The sequence below is a fragment of the Crotalus tigris genome, unplaced genomic scaffold (assembly GCF_016545835.1).
Source record: "Crotalus tigris isolate CLP2741 ecotype Arizona unplaced genomic scaffold, ASM1654583v1 scf7180000017871.4482833, whole genome shotgun sequence".
NCBI lineage: Eukaryota > Metazoa > Chordata > Lepidosauria > Squamata > Viperidae > Crotalus > Crotalus tigris.
Window position 1 is genome coordinate 1,448,762 of NW_024096690.1, and position 26,023 is coordinate 1,474,784.

General features: G+C 38.3%; 1 protein-coding gene across 13 annotated transcripts in view; it reads left to right on the forward strand.

Annotated features, from left to right (window-relative positions):
- The window catches only part of RARB (retinoic acid receptor beta), a 458,555-nt gene that overhangs the window by 416,814 nt on the left and 15,718 nt on the right, over positions 1-26,023 (forward strand). For 12 of the 13 annotated variants that reach the window (XM_039343681.1, XM_039343683.1, XM_039343687.1 and 9 more), the window contains 2 exons: positions 13,220-13,380; positions 25,247-25,423. In XM_039343681.1, the coding sequence (XP_039199615.1) occupies positions 13,220-13,380; positions 25,247-25,423 (338 nt within the window). The remainder of the gene's footprint in view (positions 1-13,219; positions 13,381-25,246; positions 25,424-26,023) is intronic. The other variant, XM_039343685.1, reaches the window with a different exon arrangement.

Consider the following 26,023-nt stretch of genomic DNA (forward strand, 5'->3'; position numbering starts at 1 on the left):
ATTTAAAGAAATCATTATTACCACTATGGGCTATACCTGGGCATGCAATAGAGGGGATAAGGAGAGGAGTTAAAATGGATAGGGTTTCTTATACACAATTACTTAAATGGGATGGTCAAAATTGGCAGTTAAAATCTTCGGAAGATTTAGTATATGAAAATATTACCTATTCATGGTTTCAATATAGACAGATAGTGGATAGATGGAAGATGGATAGTAGTATAGGCTTGCTTAGAGAAGATGAGAATCTCTTTAAACAAGTAAGAGATCAAAGGCGAACTCATATTAAGAGAATTTATGGGGTTCTAGTGGAAGTGGATTCAGAATCAGAATTAATTAAAGATTGTATGATTAAATGGGCACAAAATTTTGGTGAACCAGTTCTATTGGATACCTGGGAAATTATCTGGGTGAGAAATGTTAAATTTACGCAAGCCCAGAACCTAAGGGAGAACTTTTATAAAATGTTTTATAGATGGCACCTTGATCCACAAAAAATGTCTCATATGTATCCTGACTTACAGCCTAAATGTTGGAGATGTGGGTTTTTGTTAGGTATTATTACCGATTGTGATACTCAAGAGACTATATTGATGCTAAATTTGATTACAGCCGTAAGGCTGTTAGTAGGGCAATACTGGAAGAAGGAATCTTTGCCCACTTTGCAAGAGTGGTTTTTTAAAGTTTCTTATCTGGTGGAAATGGCAAAGATTTCGGCTTTCTTAAAGGATCAATCACAAGAGAAATTTTTTGCCGTATGGGAAAAATGGATAAATTTCATACAATACAAATTGGTTATAAAGAAATACCATCTAGCTTTTTCATAATTTATATTTAAATTTGTATTTTATAGATTGTATTCTTTCTTTTCTTTTCTTTTATATCTTTTCTTCTTTCTTTTTTTCTTTTTTTAAGTATTTTTTTCTTAATGTTTATGTTTTTATTCTTATATATATTTTATTGTTAATTATCTTATAAGTTGATTATTTTTTTTAGAATTTTTAAAATTTTAATTAAGCCTATATTCAGCTCTGGGAAGCTCGGGGGGAGGGAGGGGGTGGTTTGGGAGGGTTTGAGTGAGGGTTGTCTTGTTTTTTGTTGTTGTCTTTTTTTGTTTTTTGTAAATCTTTCAAAAAAATTTCAATTAAAAAAAAAGAAATTATTATTACAAAATCTCATGATATTTTAAAATATATGACCATGTGTGCAGTATAATAATCAATTAATTGCAAATTATACAGAAAACAGAGGGAATATTTCAATACCATTTAAGATAAAAAGTGGTATGAATCAAGAGCTTCCATTTTTAAGTCTTATTTTGTGTGCTTTTTTGAATTTTTATTTTATTGGTAAAATATAACAACTACATCAACAAAATACCTCAATGATTATACAGTAAAAACCCACAGACATGATAGAAATTAAAATAAATTATATAGACGGGAAGAAAAAAACGTAATATTAAGGGAAAAAATGATACATATATTATCAGTATGAAATTAATGCTAATAACCCACTACAGTTTTGTGGCTATGGTGCTTTACTAATAAATAATTAAAAGATGTCAATAAGAAAAACAGGGAAGAGAAAGGAATATTAGGCATGTTCACTGCTTTGAGTTGTTTATTAAAATAATAAAAGCAGGATAAAAAAATATTTAAAAAACTAACAAAGACCAGGGTAAAAAAAATTAAAGCCTTTATAAAATATTACAACTGAATCATATCATAGAACTTTCTTCCAAAATCCATAGCTTACCCTTCCTAATAAGTTAAAGTGAGAAGCCATAATTTGTTCTTGGAATTTTAAGAAATTCTGCCTTACTGAGACATAAAGTCTCAACTAACTGTGGTTAATCTGAAATGAACTTCAAAATGGCAAGATCAAATCGATTTGTTTAAATGTAAATGTTATCATAACACATAATTTCAAACATAACCAACCATAATTATCTTTTTAAAAATGACAGTAATATGCAACTAGTATATCTGGCTTTCACAGAACTATAGCTATTTTAAAAGATATTTACTTGTCTCAGTTTGAGTTATTTGACTATTTGCATAATATTACTAATAAATAAATAATATATGCTATTTTGGCTTCTGCTATTTATTGATTATGTGCTATCAAGTCATTTTCAGCTCCTAGTAACTACATAAATAGATTTTCTCCATGATGATCGATCCTTGATCTAATCTCTCAGGTCTTCCAAACCTGCACTCATTGCCATTGTAATTGAGTCCATCTACTTTGTTGCAGGTGATTCTTTTTTTTCCCCTTTCCCCCCTCCCCCCCCTTTTCTCTTTTCCAGAGAATTGGGTCTTCACATGAAGTATCTGAAGAAGGATCATTTGAGACTGGTCATTTGTGCCTCAAATGAGAAATCTTTGTTGATTTTTTTGATGATCCATTTATTTTATTTTCAGTTCTTCTACAAATAATGATTTCTTCAATTTTGTAATTATTAAAATATTATAAGTAATTCTACCCAAAAACAGGTAGCATTGTTATATGCTATTTATTGATGGTGATTTTAATGATCTTTGGAGCAGTGTACTTGACACCATCAACATTTTCCTTTTTTAAAAAACTAAAAAGATCTGCTGATCTTTGAAAACTCCCATTTCTCTACATTAGAATCATTTTCCTGAGTTACATAGAACATTAATGCAGTATTAATATATTCTTAAATTATTAACCTTTAAGGGTTATATTGTAGGTCAATTCTAGGCTATTTATTTCTGTAATCATCTGTCTAAAGGAATTACTGTTACAAATTCCAAGGCCCCATCCCTAAAGGTCACTTGCTTCAAGAAGTTAGCTCTCAAGACACTTATATATCTGGAATGAAATGACACAACTTAAAGATCATCTTTTAGTGATTTCTGTCTAAAGGCTTAAAATTGATACTCAGATATTTCAAATTTTACAATAGAAACCTTTGTTTTTCTATTAAGTTGATAATCCATTACAAAGAAAAAATGTTTTTTTCTAGGCTAGGAATGACTTGTTATAAATTGTATTATGTGTTGAAATTGCAGTTAAAAATTATTCCACAATAACAAATTATACGTCTGTAAATTTCTAGATCCAGCAAACATAAGAGATTTAAATTCTAAATCAATCTTCTTTTACCAGTAGTAGCATAACATTGTTAAACAGCATTAGGAAAATAAATGTTAATTTTAATGAAACTTAGTTTTTTTCATTATGTTAGCCCTATCATTTCTTTTATAAGATTTGATAAAGAACAAATTAAGTTTGTTAAAACTTAAAAGTTTGTTAAACTGAAAAGTTTCTTTTAAGCTTATAATGATTGTAAACAAAAATGATTGTTGGCTGAAAGTAAACAGGAAATGATAAAAGAACCATAAAGGCATAAATGTAGATTTCTGCAAAAACTCTAACTTATCAGTCAGTTAATTACTCTGGGTAATTAAATTGAAACACAATTTAAATTTCCCATCATATATTACCTTTCTATGGTACTATGAGAAATTAAAATAGTGACCGCTCAATGCATGACAAAATTCCCTGCCCTTCCTTTACCAATATTCCCTGGTAAAAAAGAGATTGATTAAAGGTATTCTTAGAAGTTGGCTTGAAGTATTTTATTTTATTTTTTTACTTTTTTGGGCAATGATTTAAAGCAGATTCACAACAATATAGTTTATTCATTTTACTGGTCACTGAAGAGCAATGCAGACAATATATAAAGTGAATACCACTATTGCCTTATTTCATCTTTTGTATACTTTTTTAATTTTAGAAAACATATCCAGATTTTGATTAGAAGTTAACAGAATCTAATCCCTCAGATGTTAAAAAACAGAATCACTCTCCTTTTCATTCACATAATCTTTAAAATAATAGAGGATTAAATTGTTGACACAGATTGAAACTATCATATGGTTTCTTACAGTTAAAGTAAAATCTCCAGAAATAGAGCAAGATTATATACATTCTGATGCAAAAATAAAGCCCATGTATATGTAAGCCTTTAGGCAGGTTTACCATCATACTTAAGAAATCCACATTTTATTTTCAATAATTAGGTTCCGCTCGTAAAGAAAAATCATTACAATAAGCAAGACCTGCCCAATGCATGCAATACTGCAAAAATATCCAGGATGCAGTCTAACTACCCAAATTTTGTGTGTCTCATAATTAATATTAAACTATTTATTTAAGAATAAAACACAATGTTTAATATTTCTGTTTTCAAGGATATAAAAAATATGTAGTCTATGAAATAGATGAAACTGCTTATGTTCTTCTCCCTGAGGATGGAATCAATCATTGTAGTATAAAAGGCTGACATTTAGAGAAAGAAACTCTAAGGAAAATGTCATGCTTAAAAAACTAGATTTAAATGCACTGGCTTCTGATTGATTTTTATTGCCCTCAGATGCATACAGTGATTGATTATGAAACTTACAGATGTTTAGTACCTTTTTTTGTTTCTCTGATAATAAGAATAATCTAATTTTCAATGTCATTCAATATACAGCAACAAAGGTTACAATAGATCATGTTTATCATGATAAGCAATAATTATCTAATGTATAAGTGTATTGAAGCCAGACAAAGTTCAGACTCACACTGTTGCTGGAATAATCTAGAAATGATTATTCCAACAATAATTCCAATTGCCAAATACAACACAATGCATAAATGAATGTGCATAAAATACTGTGAAACTTTTGGGATACCTTCTAAACCAAATAGTGTGTTCCCAGACAATGGTTGAGATCCTGAAGGAAAGTAATAGATGAATTTATCAGCATTTTGGTACTTGCATTTAACTTGCACAAAATCATTTTATTTTATTTTGATTTGATTTGTTATGCACTCTTTTTTCCATTAGCCATAAAGCGAATAGTAGTACAATAGTCTTAGCTTTTTGTTTTATTTCTATTGATTAATACTATATCAGTTTTATATAAATTTGAATGTATTCATTAGAAAAGTAATTTAAGATTGCTGAGTGTATAAAAATTACAGGTAGTCCTCAACTTAAAATCATAATTGAGCCCTGAAGTACGAATATAAGTTGTACAGATTCATGAGGTGTGCCCGTTGTTTGCAATGGACATTTTTTTGTTTGAAACCAGAAGTAAATGCCAGTTTCAACCAAGAATTTAAATAGTGGTCAAATGACTGCAAGACACTACACTGTCATGTGCCCAAAATGTGATCCTAGGGCTGCAGGTGGGGACAGTTATTGAAACTTCGATTTCATGTGCCAAGTACTTTTTGTTTGGGTCACTGTAATTTTGAATGATCACTAAGCAGTCATAAGTCAAGGACTACCTGTACTTTTGAAAGCTTAATTATTTATATAAAATAATAATTAAGGGTGTTTAGTTTTCTAAAATATTACACATCCTATTTTTTATTTTCCCAATAGCCAGGAAACTTTCTTACAAACTTCATAGCAGCTATAGTACTTATCACATGTTACTTTAACTACTATATATTAACCATACGTTCTCACTTTAACTTTTAAAATAAGAAATGAACCAATATTTATGTCAGTCCAATATATACTCTTTTCTTTTACAATGTACTGTATGTCTCAATAATTCTGAATGTTTCCAATAATATTTTGTCTTCCAAAGATTTGCATTGCATTCTAAAAATTTCTATTGTCTTATTTCATATATTCTAAAAGAAAGGGTTTTAAATAAACTGGCGCTGCATGTCAGGCTTTTAGGTTTATCTTAGAGATCTCTTTCCTTATAGAAATTATTAAAAGTGACCATTTGGGAAATAAGTCATAGAAACCATATACAAATAGGTTTCTATATTAAAGACAACTAGAGGGAAAAAATGTCATGTTTTAGAAACAATTGTTAAGGAAGTTATTTAATGAATAATTTATACATATTACAAAATATTTTCCAATGACAGTGTTACATTATTGTTAAAAGAACATGCTAATGACATTGTTTGAACATTTGTTTAAAAAATGAAAGAGTTGCATAAAATAAAGCTAAAACTGCTGAAAGTCCATATAGATGATGATGATGATGATGGAAGGGACCTTGGAAGTCATCTAGTCCAACCCCCTGCTCAGGCAGGAAATCCTATACCATTTCAGACAAATAGCCTAGGTTGTCAAATTTCCTGAAATGGAAGGGTCCATCTCTTTCAATGTTATTTATGTTCTGGGAGACGTTTAATTTGCCAAGATGAGGATTTTACTTTGGGTTAAAGATTTCATGTCTTTAAGTGAAAACTATGGTGAAAAGGTCATATATTCTACTTAGGAACATTAAGAAATTATTTTAAGAAACTGCAAACAGTTTAAGAGATTGTTTTAACAAACTGGAGATAGTGAGGGAACCTGATTATTTTTATTTTCTTTATATTAAAAATTGCTTAAAATGAATACGTTGTATATTTAGGAATTCTACAATGAACATTTTTAATGAAGGAAGTGATAAATATAAATTAATCAAATGAATGAACTGATAAACACTACTTTATAATATGTGTAGTGTTACAGCAAACCTATAATGCTGGATGCAGTAACACTTATGTTTTCTAAAGATGCACACCAAAGGTCAACTCTTAAAAAATTAGGTTTACTTCAAAGAAGGTCTTTTTAAAGCATATCACTCTGTTGTTTGGAAGTATTTCCACATGCTCAGAAAATATCCGGGGGGGGGGGGCTGAAATTATTGGATTGAAGCAAACGGGTAAATAAGTATGATGACATATGTTAGCCATTTTGTTAAGGGGTAGACTTCCTCAGCAGTTACCATGACCAGCTACCCAAATGTTTCTTGAAGTGCCTAAATATGCCCCCCCAGCTCCAAAAGATTAATAATCTGTATTATAATGCAGCAACCTTGCAGTTCAGAACATGAAGCATGAAATACAATGGCATACACACACAGACATAGACACATACACATAAACAAAAGCATTTTTGTGTAATACTTAAATCAAATACTTCATGAAAAAGTGCCAGAGTTCCTCCTTTAATGATACCCTTCTATATACAGTATTAATATTACAACTGATCTCCAGGCAATGGTAGAATTCATAGTTATTATGACTTTGTTTACATTCTGTGATCTTACATTTGTGCAGAGATAAAAGTTTGAGAAGCTTTATATCATGTCTATTTCCACGTAGTTAGAATCACTTTGAAAACCCCTTCTTTATAATTTATTGATTTGTTTACTTAGTTTTCTGGTCTCTAAGATTCTTAACTTAATTAATTATATTCCTAAATATGTGCAATGCTTATACAAGTTCTTTACTCTTTAGCAAAGTGCTTCACCTTTTCTTCAGCTGTGCACCATATTAAATCCTGTTCAAGTCTGCCTAAAATGGAGCACCTCTTTTCATTAAATAAGATTGCAATCTTAAGCTTAATTAATACTAAAAAGGTGAATATTTTTCAGGAAAATTGCATCTGATAATTTTTTTCTTTTGTTCAGTTGTATCCAGTTCTTAGGAGACTGCTTAGATAAGTCCCTGCAGTTTTCTTGGCAAAGTTTTTCACAAGAGGTTTGCCATTGCCTCCTGCCTAGAACTGAGATAAAATGAATAGTTCAAGGTCACCCAGATGGCTTTGGACCTAAGATGGGACTAAAATTCAAGATTTCCATGTTTTTAGTCTGATGTCTTAACTACTAAACCAAAGTGGTTCTCCTAATAATTTAATTATATTTAAAAGATAAAAATATGAGGTGCTAGAATAATATTTCCTTAATTTATGTTCCCTGTAATATTTTTTCTCAGGAGAATATAAATTATATGGCAAGATAAAGTAATGGATTGTGAATAGCAGAAAAAGAACAAAGGGAAAGAAAAGTCCGTGATATGTGAGTCATTTTGTAGCTTTTGCATTTGGCAGCTTTTCCTAATATTTTCTGAAATAAGGCATTCACATTCTGTAAGCCACTCAAAGCTATTAAGTTAAGTGATGAGAACTTATGCTGAGCAAAGCATTTTAGTGAACATGTAGGCATTTAGGCAGAAACTTTGCATTCCCTTGCAGTAGAAGTTAATTAAAAGCAGTCTTTTCTTCTTTAAAGGAGAATATTTAAAGATAATCAAGCAACAAATCAGTGAATACCTAGAGGCAAAAGTCATTACCAAAAGCCAACATGGGTTTGTCAAAAACAGATCATGCCAGACACATTCTTTGACCAGGTGACAAAATTAGTGGACCACAGGAATGCTGTGGATATAATTTACTTAGACCTCAGTAAGTAGACCACAACCAACTACTTGATAAGATAGAAAAATGTGGGTTAGATAGCATCACCACCAGATGGACATGTACTCAATGTGTGGTGCTTAATGGAACTACATCTACATGGAGGAAAATGTATAGTGGGTTCTGTTCTAGGCCCAGTGTCTTCATCATCTTCATCAATGATTTGGATGAGGGGATAGATAGGGAAATCATCAAATTTGCAGAGGACACCTAGCTGGCAGGAATAGTCAATACTCCAGAAGATAGGCTTAAGATACAGGAAGATCTTGACAGACTTGAACATTGGGTGCTATCTAACAAAATGAAATTCAAGATTGAAAAAAATAAGGTTCTACTTTTAGGCACAGAAAACCAAATGCACAGTATAGGTGATACTTTGCTCAGGATAGTAACTGTGAGAGGGATCTCAGAGTCCTAGTGGACAATTACTTAAATATTAGCCAGCAATGTGCTGCAGCTGCCCAAAAAGCCAACACAGTTAGGCTGCATTAACAGAGGGATAGAATCAAGATCAAGTGAAATGTTAATACCACTTTATAACGCCTTGATAAGGCTACACTTGGAATACTGCATCCAGTTTTGGTCACCATGATGTAAAAAAGATGTTGAAACTCCAGAAAGAGTACAGAGAAGAGCAACAAAGATGATTAGGGGACTGGAGGCTAAAACATACAGAACGGTTGCTAGAATTGGGTATGTCTAGTTTAATGAAGAGAAGGATTAGGGGTAACATGATAGCATTGTTCCAATATCTTAGGGGTTGCCAAAAGGAAGAGGAAGTCAAGCTATTCTCCAAAGCACCTGAAGGCAGGACAAGAAGCAACGGATGGAAACTAATCAAAGAGAGAAGCAACCTAGAACCAAGGAGAAATTTTCTGACATTTAGAACAATTAATCAGTAGAACAACCTGCCTTCAGAAGTTGTGAATGCTTCAACACTGAAAATTTATAAGAGACTGGATAACCATTTATCTGAAATCTATAGGTTTACCTGCCTGAGCAAGGGTTGGAATAGAAGACCTCCAAGGTTCCTTCTAACTTTATTATTATTATTATTATTATGCCTTCAGTGTATTTGCAGAGAATGGAGGCCTAAAGTAACACAAGATCAACCGAGATCAGTGGGATGAGATCTCATGCTACTGATCTCACGTGATCTCATGGTACTTTAGGCCTCTGTTATTTACAACAGAGAATGGAACCGAAGCTGGGGGACGCTTCCATGTGCCTCTGGAGACTGGATTGGGGCTCTGGAGACCTTTTCCAGGCCGCTGCGGTCTGGATCTGAGGCTGGAGGACACTTCTGCACCCCGCTGTGGACCAATCCATTCTCCAGAGGCATTTTTTAGGCCACTGCCACCTGGATCTAAGGTCAGGAAATGCTTCTGCCTCCCTGTGGGCTGATCAGGGCTCCAGAGGCATTTTCCAGGCCCAATTGGGCCCCAGGGGGCTGTGGAAACATTTGCTGGCCTCAAATCTGGGTGCTTTGGTATATTATTTGCTTATAAGTAATTTCTTTACAATACATTGCTTCATTCATTCTTCCCTGAAAAGAGTAGCGTACATATAGTGGTGGGATTCAGCCGGTTCGCACCACTTTGGCAGAACCAGTAGCTAATTTTTTGTTGCCCAGACCCAGAATGGACTTCCAGAAGCGGTATCCACATATTTGAGTCCCACCACTGAGTACATATAGTATCTACTGTATTGCAAACCCGCAGTTAACTGATTCAAGTAATATTCTTATCACATTTTCAGTCCACTTCAGGCATAGCATTTTTCTAACAAAAGCTCTTGGCTAATTAACCTTTGTCTCTGAGATACTACAAATATTGACATCCTGATGTTAATATGTTCATAATTGGTCTCCAAGGGATATAATCCAATATAGAAATGGAAATAATGTAAGTGTAATACTGAAAGGTGATTCGAAGGTAGCTATTTGGGGTATAGTATCATATTTATAGTAACTTTTTCTCTTTTGGCCAATGTACAGGATATGCTAACTGGGAATTTGGGGAGTTGTCACTCAGGAAAAGGTCTACTTCCAGTTGGTATAGAGAGGGACAAAATGTTGTTTATATGAGATTGTGGGAAAGCAGAACTTCTGAGGTGTGGAAATATGAGAAAAAAACCCAACTTCACTCAATTTTTAATATAGCTTTGCACAAAGAGAGGAACAAATGCACTGAGCAGAAATTGAAAATAATTGTCCATGTCAGCCTACCATTTATGGTGCAATGCTTCCAAAAAGGATTATGGAGAGGGAAGAAACCTTTACAGATTTCATTTGAACTATTAATAATATTCAGAGCTCTCCTAAAACATTATTTCATATGTTTGTGCAGATAAAATTATGCTGTGTTGCATCTGTCCTACCAATGACTCTGAATTTCTGAGTTTGTTGATCGTTAAAGTATTTTAATTTTGTTTTATTTCAAAAAAGAATATTTTGCATCTTTAAAGATCCCAGTGTATTTCCAAGTAGAATTAAGAAAGAGTCCTGTCAATTTAGCCTCTGTAGGACCCTTTAGTAAGATTTACAGGTAACAAGACATAAAATGATCAAATTAATAAAATTAATCTGGGTAATGGTGTATGTACCAAAGAGATCTGGGTAATGGTGTATGATACATATGATACAAAAAACATAATTTTGTCCTTAACCAAATTTAGATGATAAAAAATAGTATCTTGAGGAATATTTTCATATGTATCAATAGCAAGTAAGTAAAGGAATGAGGCAGATTTTTAGTCTGTAGTTGTATATATAGGTCCTTTGTGCCAGCTGAATTTGACAGAATTTCCATTAATTACTATCAATGATATCATTTGGAATCTTAAGACTGAAAACTTAGCTCAGATTTTATACAACTGTATTAATCATTATTAATCAGTAATACAATTTTATATAATTGTATTATTCTCTGGTCCTCTGCTTGTACTATATGTCAAACTAAAATCATTCCTTCCTATATAAAGTTTAGTTGTTCTAGATGATTTTTATGAAATTTACTTAGTTGCCTCTTATAGCAAAAGCCATAGTCTGCAAAGAGCTTTTCAAAGTCACTATCTGAACTTTTTTAACCAGCCCCTACAGACAATTCTGGAAGAAGGGAACTGTAGGAAACTAAATTTGTTTAGTTTAGGATTAGCAGCAAGCAAGCAAGCATACAGAAACCTGTTCATCCATGTAAATCATCTCTGTCTAAAAGTGCCAATCAATGTTAGTTTGAATATTTAATGCCAATGGACATTTTATCAGGAAATCAGATTCTGGAAATAAAAATGATGCTGGAAGCTGGCATGTATTAACTTGCATAAAATTAATTTCCCAGTATTATAGTCAAAGAAAAAAATAAAAGTCAAAGATGTGCAGGTACCCCCAGGCTTCCTCAGTTTCAGTGGGCCCAGTGAGGCAGAGCTAAATGATTATAATGCCCTTATGTTTCATTGATACTTTTTTTGCATTCCAATACCTGATATGGAGAACTTTTTCTTCAAATAAGAATAAGTGATTCTAATGCCAAAAATAACATTCTAATTTTTAACATTGACTTCAGGAAATCTCAGATTTTGTAGAGAAAGAGAATTTCTTATTACAATTGACTACAGGTAGTTTTTGATATATGATCCCAGTTGGGATGAGAATTTCCATCACTAAACACTGTTGTCATAAAACAAAATATCACTTGTCACATCACTTAGTAACAGCGACTCTCCATGCTGTTATTAACTGAATTCTATAAGTTGTTAGCTGATGATCCTCCTCAAAACATACCATTGGTCCTCCCCCACACTAAGTCTTCAACTTTCTCCACCTGCCTATCACCTCTCTTATTTCTGTCCTTTTGACTGCCCTATACTTTGTCTTCTGGGGCAGCAAGCAGTCCCAGAACCATGTAACTCTCAGGCTGCTTACCACGCTCCAGCTCAGGAGCTTCTTGCCACACGGCAACTCTGGGGCTGCAAAGAACTCTTGGGCTATAACTCAAGTATGAAGTCATAGCACTCTGAAGGCTCCATCTGCCCCAACAACGTAGTGCAAAGCCTCAGCACCGCAGGAAGCCCCAGCAGAGCATCACATAGCTGCAGCATCTTTAGTAGTGCTGCATAAAACCACATCCACTCTGGGGAACCTCAGGCACCCTAGCCCAGCTGCAGCCCTTGTCACCCTGCAGTCTGAGGCTGCTGTTTCTCTGCACTCTGCTGTTCTAGAGGACCTTTGCTTTATCTAGTTCCTGTTGCCAATGAGAGGTTGCCTGCCCTTGCCCTTCATAAGGGGCTACTGGCTAAATGATGCCATCTTTCCCAAATCTTGCAAGGAAGCCACTCTGTGCAATCTTGGCAAGAAAATCTTGTATGGCCAGTAGCTGTTTCACAAAAGGCATGCTTGATCAGTAGCAGAAGGAAGAAGCTGGGAAAAGTCAGTTAGATGGCAGGGACTATGGAGTGGAAGGTGCCAAAAAGGCAAAGATGGGAAAAAACAAACAGGTGGGGGTGGAGTTAAAGAACCCTTGCAGTTGTGAACGTAGGCAAGGTATCAAATGCCTGGATTTTGATCATGAGACTATAGGGGCACTCCAGTGACTGTAATTTTGGGCTTCAGCCATAAGTCCTTTTGTTCAGCTATAACAGGGGTGTCAAACTGCCGGCCTGCGGGCCAGATGCATCATAGCAAAACCATGCTCACCTCATTGTTGGCAATGGCAAAAAAGTTGTCATACATTGCGACATGTCACGTGACGTTGCAAGTTTGACAACCTGTGCTATAACTTCAAACATGGTTATGATCATAAGTCAAGAACTATCTGTAATCTAATGGACACTTTTTTTTAAAAAAAGCTATTAAATTACTAATTTCCTCTCTGTGTTCTATGTTTGGCCTGTTTAATACTTATTCAAGATCTACTGAATTTAGATAAGCACCAAATTTAGATAATAATAAATTTGAATTTATTTATTTTTTTTTGCCTCCAGCTGTCAGAAATGACAGGAACAAAAAGAAAAAGGAGCCTTTAAAGCAAGAATTCTTGGAGAATTATGAAATGACAGCAGAACTGGATGATCTCACTGAGAAAATCAAAAAATCTCACCAGGAAACATTTCCTTCACTCTGCCAGTTGGGCAAATACACAACGGTAAGAGCTATTCTATTCTATTCTATTCTATTCTATTCTATTCTATTCTATTCTATTCTATTCTATTCTATTGAAGACAGAAATCTTGGATGGAATCTCAGAATTAGAAAAAATAATTGCTCTAGAAGGATAGAATCCTTTTATACTACACTGATCTAGCTTGGATAGTTCAGTAAATAACTGAACAATAGTATTTAGTTGATGGGCCAAAAATAAATAGAACAAATTTGTTCTTGTAAACAGATTCTTGCCTCTGAAATCAGTTAAACAGCATATGTGATGGAGTGAAAATAGGAAATGTGGATGATTTTATTTTATTTTACTGGACTATGGTAAAAGAAACTAGTAAAAAAAAATAACCTCGCTAGGTTGTACACCCTGACGATAAAAGTAATACCATTTTTTAAATGGAAATGTAAGAAAGAAAAGCAAAAATTGGGGATGTTGAGTTGCAAAATATAATTCAATATCCAGTGGATACATAACAGGGAAGCCAACTTCCCAGTAAGAAGACATATATGTATTTGTATCCATAACTGAAATTAGTAATACAATCTGCATATGCAATATACATACATTTACATATTATAGGTATATTGCCACACTGCTAAGAGTTTAGTAGCAGAATAAGACACTATATAACTGAGTCAGTTGAAGAGGATAAAACTGAAATAAATCCCAGGAGTCAAACAAGGTAAGAATTGAAGATCAAAAATCTTGAGCAAGGCAAGAACCAGGAAAGAAACAATCAATTAATCATTTTTTATTTAGTCACAGACTAGCAAATAAAGCAAAAAAAACCCCACAGTTAATTATGATAAAAAGAGAAACACACAACCTTCTAAAATAAAAGGGTTTTTTTTCCTCTGTCTGATTCAGCTGTTGGAGTCAGCGTCTCATAGGGAAATCAGATCTTTTCTGGCTCTTGAAGTTTCTATTGTGGGTTACCAGCCTCCACTTTCTCTGATAAGATGTGGTGTGTATGTTTGATAAAACAGTTGAGAAACATACCTATTTGTTTGGTGGATTGTGACCTGTGATTAAGTGTCACAAGCAAGATGAATTTCAGAAAGTCCAGTTTGATGTACAGATAGTCCTTGATTTATGACCATTCATTCAATGATTGCTCTAAATTATGACAGTACTGAACAAAGGAACTTAAGAACTTTGCCTAAAATTACAGCTGTTGCAGTGCCTTTGCACAAATGATAAAAATTGAGGTGCCTGGCAGTCAGCCCACACTTATATTGCAGGGGTGCTGCAACGCCTCCCACTTGCCCATCTTTGCCCCCATGTCAGCCACCAGCCGGGCCTACCAGCATGCACAAAGTTGCTGCCGCTTGGAAAGATTCAGCTTGCTACTTGACCTACCAGCACATTGAAAGCTGCTGAGGCCTAGGAAACCACAGCCTGCTACCCAACCCACTGGTGTGCAAACTTGGTGGCCTTTGATCTTGCCCACCAACACAGGCAAAGCGCCCCACTGTTTTTCTCCAGCCACTGATAAGCATGCCCAGCTTATGAATGGTGTAGCTTTTTACTGAGGCTACCTTGCACCATTCTCTAAGCAGCTTCTTTCTACAAATCACTAAAGGCTTGCAGAAGGAAGCTTCTGAAGGATTGCGAGAATGGAGCCTCCTTTATAGGGCTTTGCCTTCTTTTCCAAATCATGTCCCAATTTTGATCATAATACAAGGACTATCTGTAGTGTAAAAACTCTGGGCTGAATATTTGGGTCATTGTAAAATTAAAAAGTTGACAATTTACTAAGGAATCACAATTGCCTTAAAACAGTTTTGGACCTGCAAGTTAAACCAGCTTAAATGGCATCTCATAATCTAGGTAGGCAAGACAATCAAAGAGATACTCAACCCTTACAAATAATACCATAACTGACAGGGATCAATCAATCAGCCAACCAATCAAAATAGAGCTGGAAGGGACCTTGGAGGTCTTCTAATCCAATCACCTGCTCAAGCAGGAGATTCTACACCATATCAGACAGATGGCTGTCCAGTCTTTTCTTAAAACCCTCCAGTGATGAAGCACCTACAACTTCTGAAGGCAAGCTGTTCCATTGGTTTATTGTTCTCACTGTTAGAAAGTTCCTCCTTAATTCCAGGTTGCTTCTCTCGTTGATTAGTTTCCATCCATTGTTTCTTATCTTGCCTTCTGGAGCTTTGGAAAATAAGTTGACCCCCTCTTCTTTGTGTCAGGCTCTCAAATACTGGAATACTGCTATCATGCCACTCCTAGTCCTTTTTTTCTCTAGACTAGCCATACCCAGTTTCTGCAACTGTTCTTCATATATTTTAGTATCCAGGCCTTTAATCATCTTAGTTGTTCTTCTTTGAACTTTTTCCAAACTCTCCACATCTTTTTTGTAATGTGGTGACCAAAACTGGATGCAGTATTCCAGGTGTGATCTTACTAAGGATTTATAAAGTAGTACTAATAGTTCATGTGATTTTGATTGCGTGCCTCTGTTTATACAACCAAGGATTGTATTAGCTTTTTTGGTTGCTGCCACACACTGCTGCCTCATGTTTAAGTGATCATCCACTACGGTAGTACTTCAAGGTCCCTCTCACAATTACTGTTTTTGAACCAGGTTTCACCTTATCTGTACTTTTGCCTTTGGTTTTTCTTGCCTAAGTGTAAAACCTTGTTTCTCCAGCACTGGAGATGGAGAATCCACCAATGGGTTTAGACTGTGTTCCTGCCCAATCAGATCAAGTCAGCCAAATGTGCTACGCCTGCCCGGAACCAGGGAGTCCCAGTCTCGACTTGATCTTGCCCGGGACAGACGTGCAAGTTTGGCTCATAGGCAGGTAGATTTCTCATTGGTGGATTTTCCATTTACCTCAGTCTTCTGAGCAGCGCTGTACCAGCGCTGTTTTCAGCTTGACTGTTCCATTCTCTAAAAACCATCTTTCTCCTTTCCTTGAGGAACGGAGGCTTCCGTTCCTCTGCCCCTCACAGTAAAGTTTTGAAGCTGAGGGAAGCTGCCTCCCCTCAGCAACAAGGCTTACCTTCGTTTCTCCCTCAGGCAGCACTGGGATCAGTGCTGCATATTATCTCCTTTCCTCCTAACTTCCTGGGATCACCCTTTCAAGCTTTCCCTCCTTACCTGAGCCTGCGGCTGCAGCTCTAGCTACAGAATGCGCACACAGTTAAAGAAAAAACAGCCGTTTCAAGCTAGCGCATGTTCGGAAAGTCCCTTCTTCTTCGCCTTCCCAGCCTGGGATCACTCCTCTAATCCTTTTTTCAGCTCTCTCTCCTTACCGGAGCCTGCAGCTGCAGCTCTAAGGTCGAACGCGCACGCAGCTGAAAACGGCCGTTTAAAGCTAGCGCGCGTCCGGAAAGTGCCTGTCTCTTCTCTCCCAGCCTCCTGGGATCAGTTTGCAAGCCTTCTCTCTTGTCGGAGACTGCGGCTGCAGCCTGGACAGCCGAACGCATGCGCAAGCTGAAAACGGCCATTTGAAGCTAGCGCACGTTTGGCAAGTGCTCAGGCAGGCTTCCCTGGCCTTTATTTATCGGCAACGGCTCTCCGGGGGGGTCGCAATTCACTGCCCGATCATCGGGGGACCCAGGAAAAGAATGGGAGAGGCAATCAAACTAGTCTCACCCTTCAACGGGCCTCCGCTTCCAAGTCCCTCACGTGGCTGCCATTTTGTGGCCTGCGCAAGGGCTTTTCCTCACGTGGCCACCATCTTGCGGCCTGTGTGGCCTTTCAGTTGACCAGGCTGTTGGACACTCACGGAAGGGGGGATCCCTCCTCTGACTCCTCATCTCCTCGCAATTCCTTGTCCCTGGTGGGGGGCCAAATCCTCTTTTCCCCTGTTTTATTCTTTCATATATAGGGGAACCACCTCAGTTCATGGCCACCATTTTGAAAGGCAGTTAGGCCACATCCACTCCGGCCTACAGGCCTTGACATTTAACTCCCCGTTTCTTTTCAGCTGGGTAGATTTTTCAGGTAGATTTAGGCCGCTTCATGGTGAATTCATATTTTTTTCTCCTCAAATTATTCAACACCAATCACAAAATCACATCTAGATATTAGGGTCTGGGCTCGGTGTCTCTATACCTGGTCATCTCGAGGCAGTGACTGCTGTGACATCACACAGGGGACTTTGCCGTCACACAGGTCCGCACACCGCATATGCTGTGTTGCCACTCTTCAAGTAGCTGGCCTGGCAACACCACGTGGTTGCTCACACGACCGGTAAATTAACATACCAGCCTGGTGACCAGGGAGGCAGGCAACCAGTATCATCCCCTGCTCTTTATCTTTCTCCTTCCCGCCTACGCTGTATCAGGATACCAGGGGTACCCTCTTGTGGACCTGAGTTTATCCACCAGGATGGAGAATACTACGGCTTCCATGAACAAGGATGTCTTACCTTCTTCCTCAGCCCGGAAATGGCACAGATCCTTCAATCAGGCGGTCGTAGGCAAGATATCGGCCAAGGCCAGATCTGCGGGGAAAACCTCCAAAATGGTGGAGAAGCATGCCAGCAGGAGACACCAGGCTCTGGAGAAAGAGTTCTCCAAAGCTCAGAAGCAGGTCAAGATTGAGATAAACAGGCCGAAGCGCCCCCTTTCGATTTACCCCTGGGCCCCTCCAGCTCTTCCCAGGGGGTTTGGTCACCAGGGGACCTTCTCACCTCTCCTGTTCCGCCTGACCCAGTCTGCAATATTCCCATCTCTGAGCCTCTCGCCCCATGGATCCAGTGCCTGCTCCAGAAGCCACCTTCACTCCCACTGCGGCTGGACTCGGGACAGCCAAGCCGGTCATCTTTCCCCTGGAAGACCGCCTTCAGGCACTAATTGCACAGGCGGTAGAGTGGGTTCTCGAGGCTAGGTCACAGGTACCCAGGGCTGAGTCGGTTGTTTCTCTCCCGATTCCCCAATCGGCTACTGCGGCCTAACACGCGCCCTCTTCCCCGTCCCAGTCCTCATATTTACCGGGGCTTCATCCCCTCATGAGTACGATACTGAACTAGATGCCCCATGGTTGGGCGAGGATGAACCTTCCCCGGAACCACCATCATTTGGTGATCTGTTTAACCCTTCTCTTTTTCTACCCCTGCTCCGCAAGGCTAGCTCCACAGTTCATATGGGGCCCGATCGCTTGGCACCGACAACGGCAACCACACCAGACTCAGAGGCAGATCTGGTCTTCACCGCACCGGTAATGACCCAACACCATGTGCCCTGTCCACCCCTCTTTCTCAATGCGGTCTGGAAACAGTGGGCCTCCCCGGCACCTTTCCTCTCCCCAGCAGGAATGACAAAAAAAACTGTTCAGTGTTGCCCAGGATTTGGCTGATGCGCTGGAGGTTCCCGCGGTGGACGAGCCCCTGGGTCCCCTCGTTTCCCCTACTGCCATTTCAGGCAATATATCTGAGACCCTGAAGGCAGACGATCGCAGATGGGAACTCACTTTCCACAGAACTCATCAAGCTGTGGCATGGGCTATTAGAGCAACCACCTCTGCATCCTTCTTTACTAGATCGTCTCTTCTCTGGCTCTGGCAGCTCCAGGCCAGGATTCCCGCAGAGGATATCTGCATGCATCAGGACCTGAGTAAACTACTGGCGGCCGTGGAATATGCTTCCAACGCAATGCTGCACGCTGCCAGATTTTCTTCCAGGGCCATGACATCCAATGTTACAGCACGTCGCATGCTCTGATTAAAGCACTGGCATGCTGATGCCAAGTCTAAATGGCGGTTGTCAGCAGCCCCATAGCAGGGAGGCAAACTGTTTGGGGAGGCCCTAGTACCACACCTCACAGAGAATAAGGACAAATGTAAGGTGCTTAACCATCTCATTAAGCGAGCTGACAGACGGGTCAACCCTTACGCTCAGAGACAGTCCTTTCGGCCGTGAGCTAGGCCCAACTATACCCATCCCAACCGTCCCTTTTCCGTCAGGCAAGACCGACAGCCTGACAGACTGGTTTCCAGATCCAGGCAACAATTTCAGGGCAAACAGCCCTTTCACAGGAGTGGTCACCCATTCACCCAAGTGACTCTCGGGTGGCTCCTCCCATTGGGGGCAGACTATCTCTCTTTGCCCGCCAGTGGGAGGCCACCACCATAGACGCCTGGGTTCTGAACACAATTTCTCATGGACTGTCCCTGGAATTTGTCTCCACCCTCCAAGACGTTTCATTTCTTGTCTTCAATTAAGAAATCTCATAAAGAAAAAACTGATGCAAGAGGTCATTCGTCACCTCTTGAGCATAAGGGCCATAGAACTGGTACTGCTGGATCAGAGAGGTCAGGGATTTTATTCCATCCTCTTCATCGTCCCCAAGGCCTCAGGGGGATGGAGAGCCATCCTAGACCTAAAAGGGTTAAACTGTCATCTTGCATACTGAAAATTCAAGATGCAAACGCTCCAGTCCATCTTGGGAAGCATAAGAAGGGGAGACTTCCTGACGTCCATCGACCTCACGGAAGCATATCTCCACATCCCCATCTCTCTCAACCACCACAGGTTCCTGAGATTCACCCACAGGGGTCACCATTACCAATACAGGGTGCTCCCATTTGGTCTGTTGTCGGCTCCAAGGGTCTTTACCAAGGTCCTGGTGGTTCTAGCTGCTCATCTGAGACTGGTCCCTGTCCAGGTCCATTGTTACCTGGATGACATTCTAATCCAGTCGTCATCGATACTGGTGATAAGGGTGCTCCAGAGTCACGGGTTTTCAGTAAACTTCTCCAAGAGCCATACGGTTCCTACGACCAGATTATTGCACCTAGGGACTGTCATAGACATGGTAGAATGCTGGGTCTATCTCTCCCAGGAACACCGGGACAGCATCTGTGATTTAGTCTTCCAAATATACAGAGATCGGATAGTGACATTGGCCAGCCTCTCCCAATTACTAGGGAAAATGATTTCGGCCATAGCAATCGTCCCTTGGGCCAGGCTTCATTCCAGGAACCTCCAGTGGTTCCTACTCCCCTTCCAAAGGTTCAACACCAGTTCTTCCAGTCGAAGGGTAAGAGTCCCTCATCACACCTTGCGAGCCCTCAAATGGTGGCTCTTGCTGGCCATGCTCAGAGAGTCTTCCTTCAAGGAACCCAACTGAATCACCCTCACGACCAACGCCAGTCAGTTCGGTTAAGGAGCGCACCTTCGGTCACAGTGGGCTCAAGGCTGATAGTCACGCTCAGATCTCCGGCACAATATCAACTGGCTGGAGCTCAGGGCCATACGCCTGGCACTCCGTCACTTCTGCAACATTAAATTTCATGTTGTTGGGTTGGGCCCATTGTTCAAGTCTGTCAAGATCTATTCCTGCCAGCTTAGTGTCATCTGCAAATTTGATGAGTTCCTTTTCAATTCCCTCATTTACGATGTATAAAGATATTTAAGAGTACTGGGCCTAGGACAGAACCTTGTGGTACCCACTGCTTACTTTCCTCTATGTAGATGTAGTACCATTAAGGACTATTTGTTAAGTACGACTTATCAGCCAGTTACAAATCCATCTGGTGGTGATGCTGTCTATCCCACATTTTTCTAGTTTACCAAGAAGTAAATGTCTTGCTGAATTCTAAGTATACTACTGTATGTCCGTATGGTCCACTAATTTAGTCACTTTGTCACAGACTGAAATAAGATTGGTCTTATTTATTAATTTTTATTTTATTATTTATTATTATCCCCTAGGACCGTGGTGACAAACCTATGGCATGCGTGCCACAGGTGGAACATAGAGCCCTCTCTGTGGGTACGCGCACCGTCGCCCCAGTCCTAGGCCTTCAGCTTGCTTTTATAAAACCTTTTTGCTTGAGGCCCCCGCCACCATGTGCAAAAAAAAAGGTTCAATCAATCAATCAATTTCAGCTTCTCGTGGGAAAAAAAAGATCTCGCAAAGTTGGAATTGATTGAACTTTTTAGTCCCACCCAGTCTGCCGTTACCACAGAAGGCACGCCCATCCAATGGGCCACACCCACCCAATGGGCCACACCCACCCAGCACCCGATGATACATAAGTGGTCTTTGGGTTGCAGTTTGGGCACTCAGTCTCTAAAAGGTTCGCTATCACTGCCCTAGGAATTGAATCTTCTATTATAATATTCATCTTTTTTTCTTTAAGGAAGTCTGGAAGTCAAGAATCTTACATAACACATAACATGGGTGGATGGCCTTATTCAAAAAGAAATGACACAGAGAGTTGTTGGAGAATGGGTGTGCTTTTTTTTGGCTCTGACCCTATTTATGTCTTGTTTCAGCCCTACTCATCACGCTATTCCCAGCTTAAAAAAGGCTGCTCAAGCTCAGCTTACAGATTCATAAATTTGCATCTCCTCTTATCTAAATCTCAGCATGTTTCATTGGGCAAGTGGAAATCAGTAAAGAAAAGCCAGTTTGGTCTAATAATTAATGCACCAAAATAGAAACCAGCAAACTGTGAATTCTATCCTGTCTTAGTCATGAAAGCTGCTGGGTGACCTTGGACCACTCATTCTCTCAGCTCATCTCACCTCATAGGGCTGTGCAGAAAAATGGGGGAAGGACTTTATGTATTTTCAATGCCTTGAGATACGTATAAAGTAATAAAGGCAGCATTTTAAAAATCTGCAAATAAAAATTGTTTTTTTTCTTGTGCATTGTGGTGTTTTCTTTTTTCCTCCTTGCAAAGTTTTTGTGATCTCTCTGTCTTTCTCTTTTTAGTAAGAGGTTCAGCAAATTGTGGCAAAAAACCAGGGACCTACTTAAATGAAAAATTAAAATAAATAAAAAATCTAAATATCAAATGGCAGTACAGTAGGCTTGTGCTTTTCTGCTGATAAAAACAGAACTAGAGTTCTTTCCAGCTTTATCCTATCATATGTTCATCATTATGGCATTATGGGTAGCAGGATCCTTAAGTTGTGTTCAGGAATGCTTTCAGCAAAGATACCTGGTACATACATTGTACATAACACCAAGCTAGACCCTTCAGCTTGATAGTTCTCAGTATCCTTAGAGAAGGACCTCCTTTTTAATATTAAGCCAGCATCATCACTTGGCTTGGCATGTCATTGCTGATTTGATTTTATCATTTGGTATGGAGAGGAATTGCTAAAAATGTATTTGTTTCTAGATATACTTTTCAATGCCCATTACCAAATGAAAGCCACAAATGCTTTCTGGCTAAAGCTCCCATAGTTATGAGGCATCTAGTCATTTTCAGTTGGAGTGTCTCTTGACTTAACAGGGCAGTAAAGCAACAAGCTAACTTCATGCTTTATTCACAGCTTTTTCTCTTCAGTTGCATAATAGTCAAATTAGATTTATGCTTTGTTAGAGCTGCTAGACATTGGCTCAGATACAAATGCATCCAACTTTCTTGCATGGGTGATAGGAATCATGATAAAGAGCGCTGGTAAGATCCTGCTGAAGATTTTGTTCACACTAGTTGGTTTCCTGCAACAACTTCTTTCCATATGGATGCCCTATTGTGGAATAAATATTAAGCTCTAGGCTCTGCTTTGTTCATGTCTCCATTGCCCTTTTTCTAGGAAAGTGGATATAAACTGGCTATTGCATTTAATTACAGCCCAAATGACTACATATCTTGATCTTATCTCTACTACCCCCCATATACAACATTTCACCAAGGTCCTTGAGGATATAAAGTAAATCTTTCATACTTATAAGATGCAGAGTCCTGAGCTGGGAATATGTCAGTCAGCAAAACAAAACTATTAACTCCTCCTATCCCAGGTGTCATGTTGCACCTTTAGAATACAATCTGCTAAATAAGATCCAATATTGGAATTCAATTCTCTGCACAATATATGTAGGAAACTGTAGAAGTGAAATGTGGAAGTGTTTAGTACCATTTTATTTTACCTTCTAGATAGGTATCATCTATGTTTCCTGCAAATGACAAATTGTTTTGGTTATGTTTAAAAATGGGGGGGGGGAGATCTAAGAGATAGCTTATACATGGACTCTCTCTCAATTTACCTTAGTGTAATACAGTGCAGTGTAATTTATTGTTATGATCAAAAGACCAGCATAAAAATAAACACACAGAAAAAGAATTTATATATAACCAGAAGATAAAATAGAGCAAATATAGAAATTTTCTGTTTTAAAATAGTTCTTGCATTTCAGACTGTGGTTCATCATTAGTTGAATTTGTATCTTTTCCAATTCTCTCAAACCTCAGTCTGATCACAATTTTTATTCTTCAGGTATTTGTAATTGGTGCACTCCTGTGCCAATCCTATCTCTAAGGGGCAGTTGTGACATTCCTAGTCTTTCACTATATTGAATGCTCAGGGGTCCACAGTCCCAGACCACAGACCTATACCAGTTCATGGCCTGTTAGAAACCGGGCCTCACAGCTGGAGGTGAGTGACAGCCAAGTGAGCAAAACCAAAACCATCTCCCCTCAGTCTGTGGAAAAGTTGTCTTCTATGAAACTGGTCCCTTCTGCCAAAAAGGTTGGGGACCCTTGCTCTATATGTAAACAATAATGCTAGAAAGGAATCTTGTGCTGCATTTTAGGAGTAATTACACAAGTTCCTGTTTACCTCAGTACTTTAGGAGCAGATGTGGTAAAAACAATCCCAACATCCTTCACTGCTGACCATGCTGTCTTGGACCCCTCAAAGTATGATTCAGTTATATTTTTCTCCCTGTTCCAACAGTTTGATTGTATCAGTCCTCCCCACTCCTGTTAGGTTCATTTCCATAATAATTCATTTTCAAAAACAATATATTTTTATTTTAACTGACTTTAGTTAAATTTAGGAGCTATTCTATTTTTTATTTTGCAGGTGCAGGTGCAGACAATCTCTAGATAGATCACAAAACTGTAATATTCTTCATAAGATGCTGCTTGTGTATATTACCCAGTTGTTCAACATTTATAGCACAGACTAAGCCCCAGAGCAATATAGTTTATATAGCTTTGGATGTGACTGCTATAGAGCCTTCTCATAACTTGCTGTCAAATTGTATACTTTAATTTAATCAAATGGGAAATATATATTGGAGAATAACTCTATTGACTGTGATTACTTGATTTAATTTTCATTACAATTAAATTTTAATGTGTATAAATCAGATTTGGCTTTGTTCTAGCCTCCCACTTAGGGAGATATGTCCCCCACTATGCTCTCCCTCTTCTTGATTATGCATCCTTGATTTAAATTCAACTGGATACAACTTGCACCAACATATGGCACAGTACCAAATAAAGAACTAGCATATATTTTCTCAGTGGACAACTGTTTGTAGTTGAAGAACTTTGAACCCAGAGTAGAAAAGATTATTATCAAATGCCATATTTGGCAAGGAGAAAGGACAAGGAATTTTTAATTGTTTTCCTCTGCCTTACAAATGGTTCTTCTCTTGTTCATAATAAATATATTTTTTTCAGCGATGTAAAAGTTTTTTGAGCCATAGGAGAAAAAGGCTAACTTGTACTACTAATTTGCTGAACCCGTAAGCATGTGAAAAGGGGTCACATTGCATGGAAAGTGTACTCTGCAAAATAAAGCTGTTTTTCCCACACATGGAAACCATTCTTCTAGTTGCACATAATTAATTACTCAGTTCTGACAGCAAAGGGTGGATTTTCAGTGTAGACACTATATATCTAATGAGAAAAAGAGATCAGTAGCCTTTAGAAATGCTGTCATTTATTATCCGTTAGAAAGATAGAGCCTTTAATCATAAGTATAAGAAAAGTATATAAGGAAAGATTAGACAAGGTTAAAAAACAAAAGCATTTCAACTGCAAATCCCACTGATACTGAAATTGTTAAGATAAGTTGCTTTTAGAAAGTCTTTGTTTTAGCTACATTTTGTCATAGCAATTGATTCATTTTATTCTTTTTAGAACTCTAGTGCGGACCATAGAGTTCGTCTGGACCTTGGGCTTTGGGACAAATTCAGTGAACTTGCAACAAAGTGCATTATTAAAATAGTGGAATTTGCAAAACGATTGCCTGGTTTCACAAGTTTGACAATTGCAGACCAGATCACGCTACTTAAGGCTGCTTGCTTGGACATTTTGGTATGTAACTTGTCTCTTTAAAGTGTTTTGTTGACTTTTGTTTCCAATAACCAGTGTATTTAGGGGGAGTCTTGCTGATTAATACCAGTAATAGAAAGATAATGGGCACAACAATCTTTGGGGAGGGGTGGGCATGTGCCATGGAAAAGTTTACATTTTACATAAATCGCCACCAGCAAACAAATGAGCAAGAGTATTTCTACTGTTTTCTCTAGCCTCTTCATATTCATCCCCATACACTCTAGCATAGTCAGGCAAGCATACTTTTAAATGAAGCAGAGGCATTCTTGTGAACAAAGGAGGCTGTCCTTGGTGTGCAGAATTCCATGTTCTTATGACAGTGTTGCAGTGTCTGCGTGTGTGTTTATGTATGTGTATACACGTGTGCGAGAGAAAGAGAAAGTATGTAGATAGACAGACAGAGACAGGAGAGAGAGACAGAGACACAGAGAGAGAAAACACTCATTTGAGGCAGGGGTTCTGCTTCATACTAAAATAAGTTCTTGTAGACTCATGCATGATGACAGGACCCCAGCTATAGTTAATGGTATTGCTCATACTTTCCTCTAGTAAACAAAAGCTGCTCCAGAAGAGCTGTGA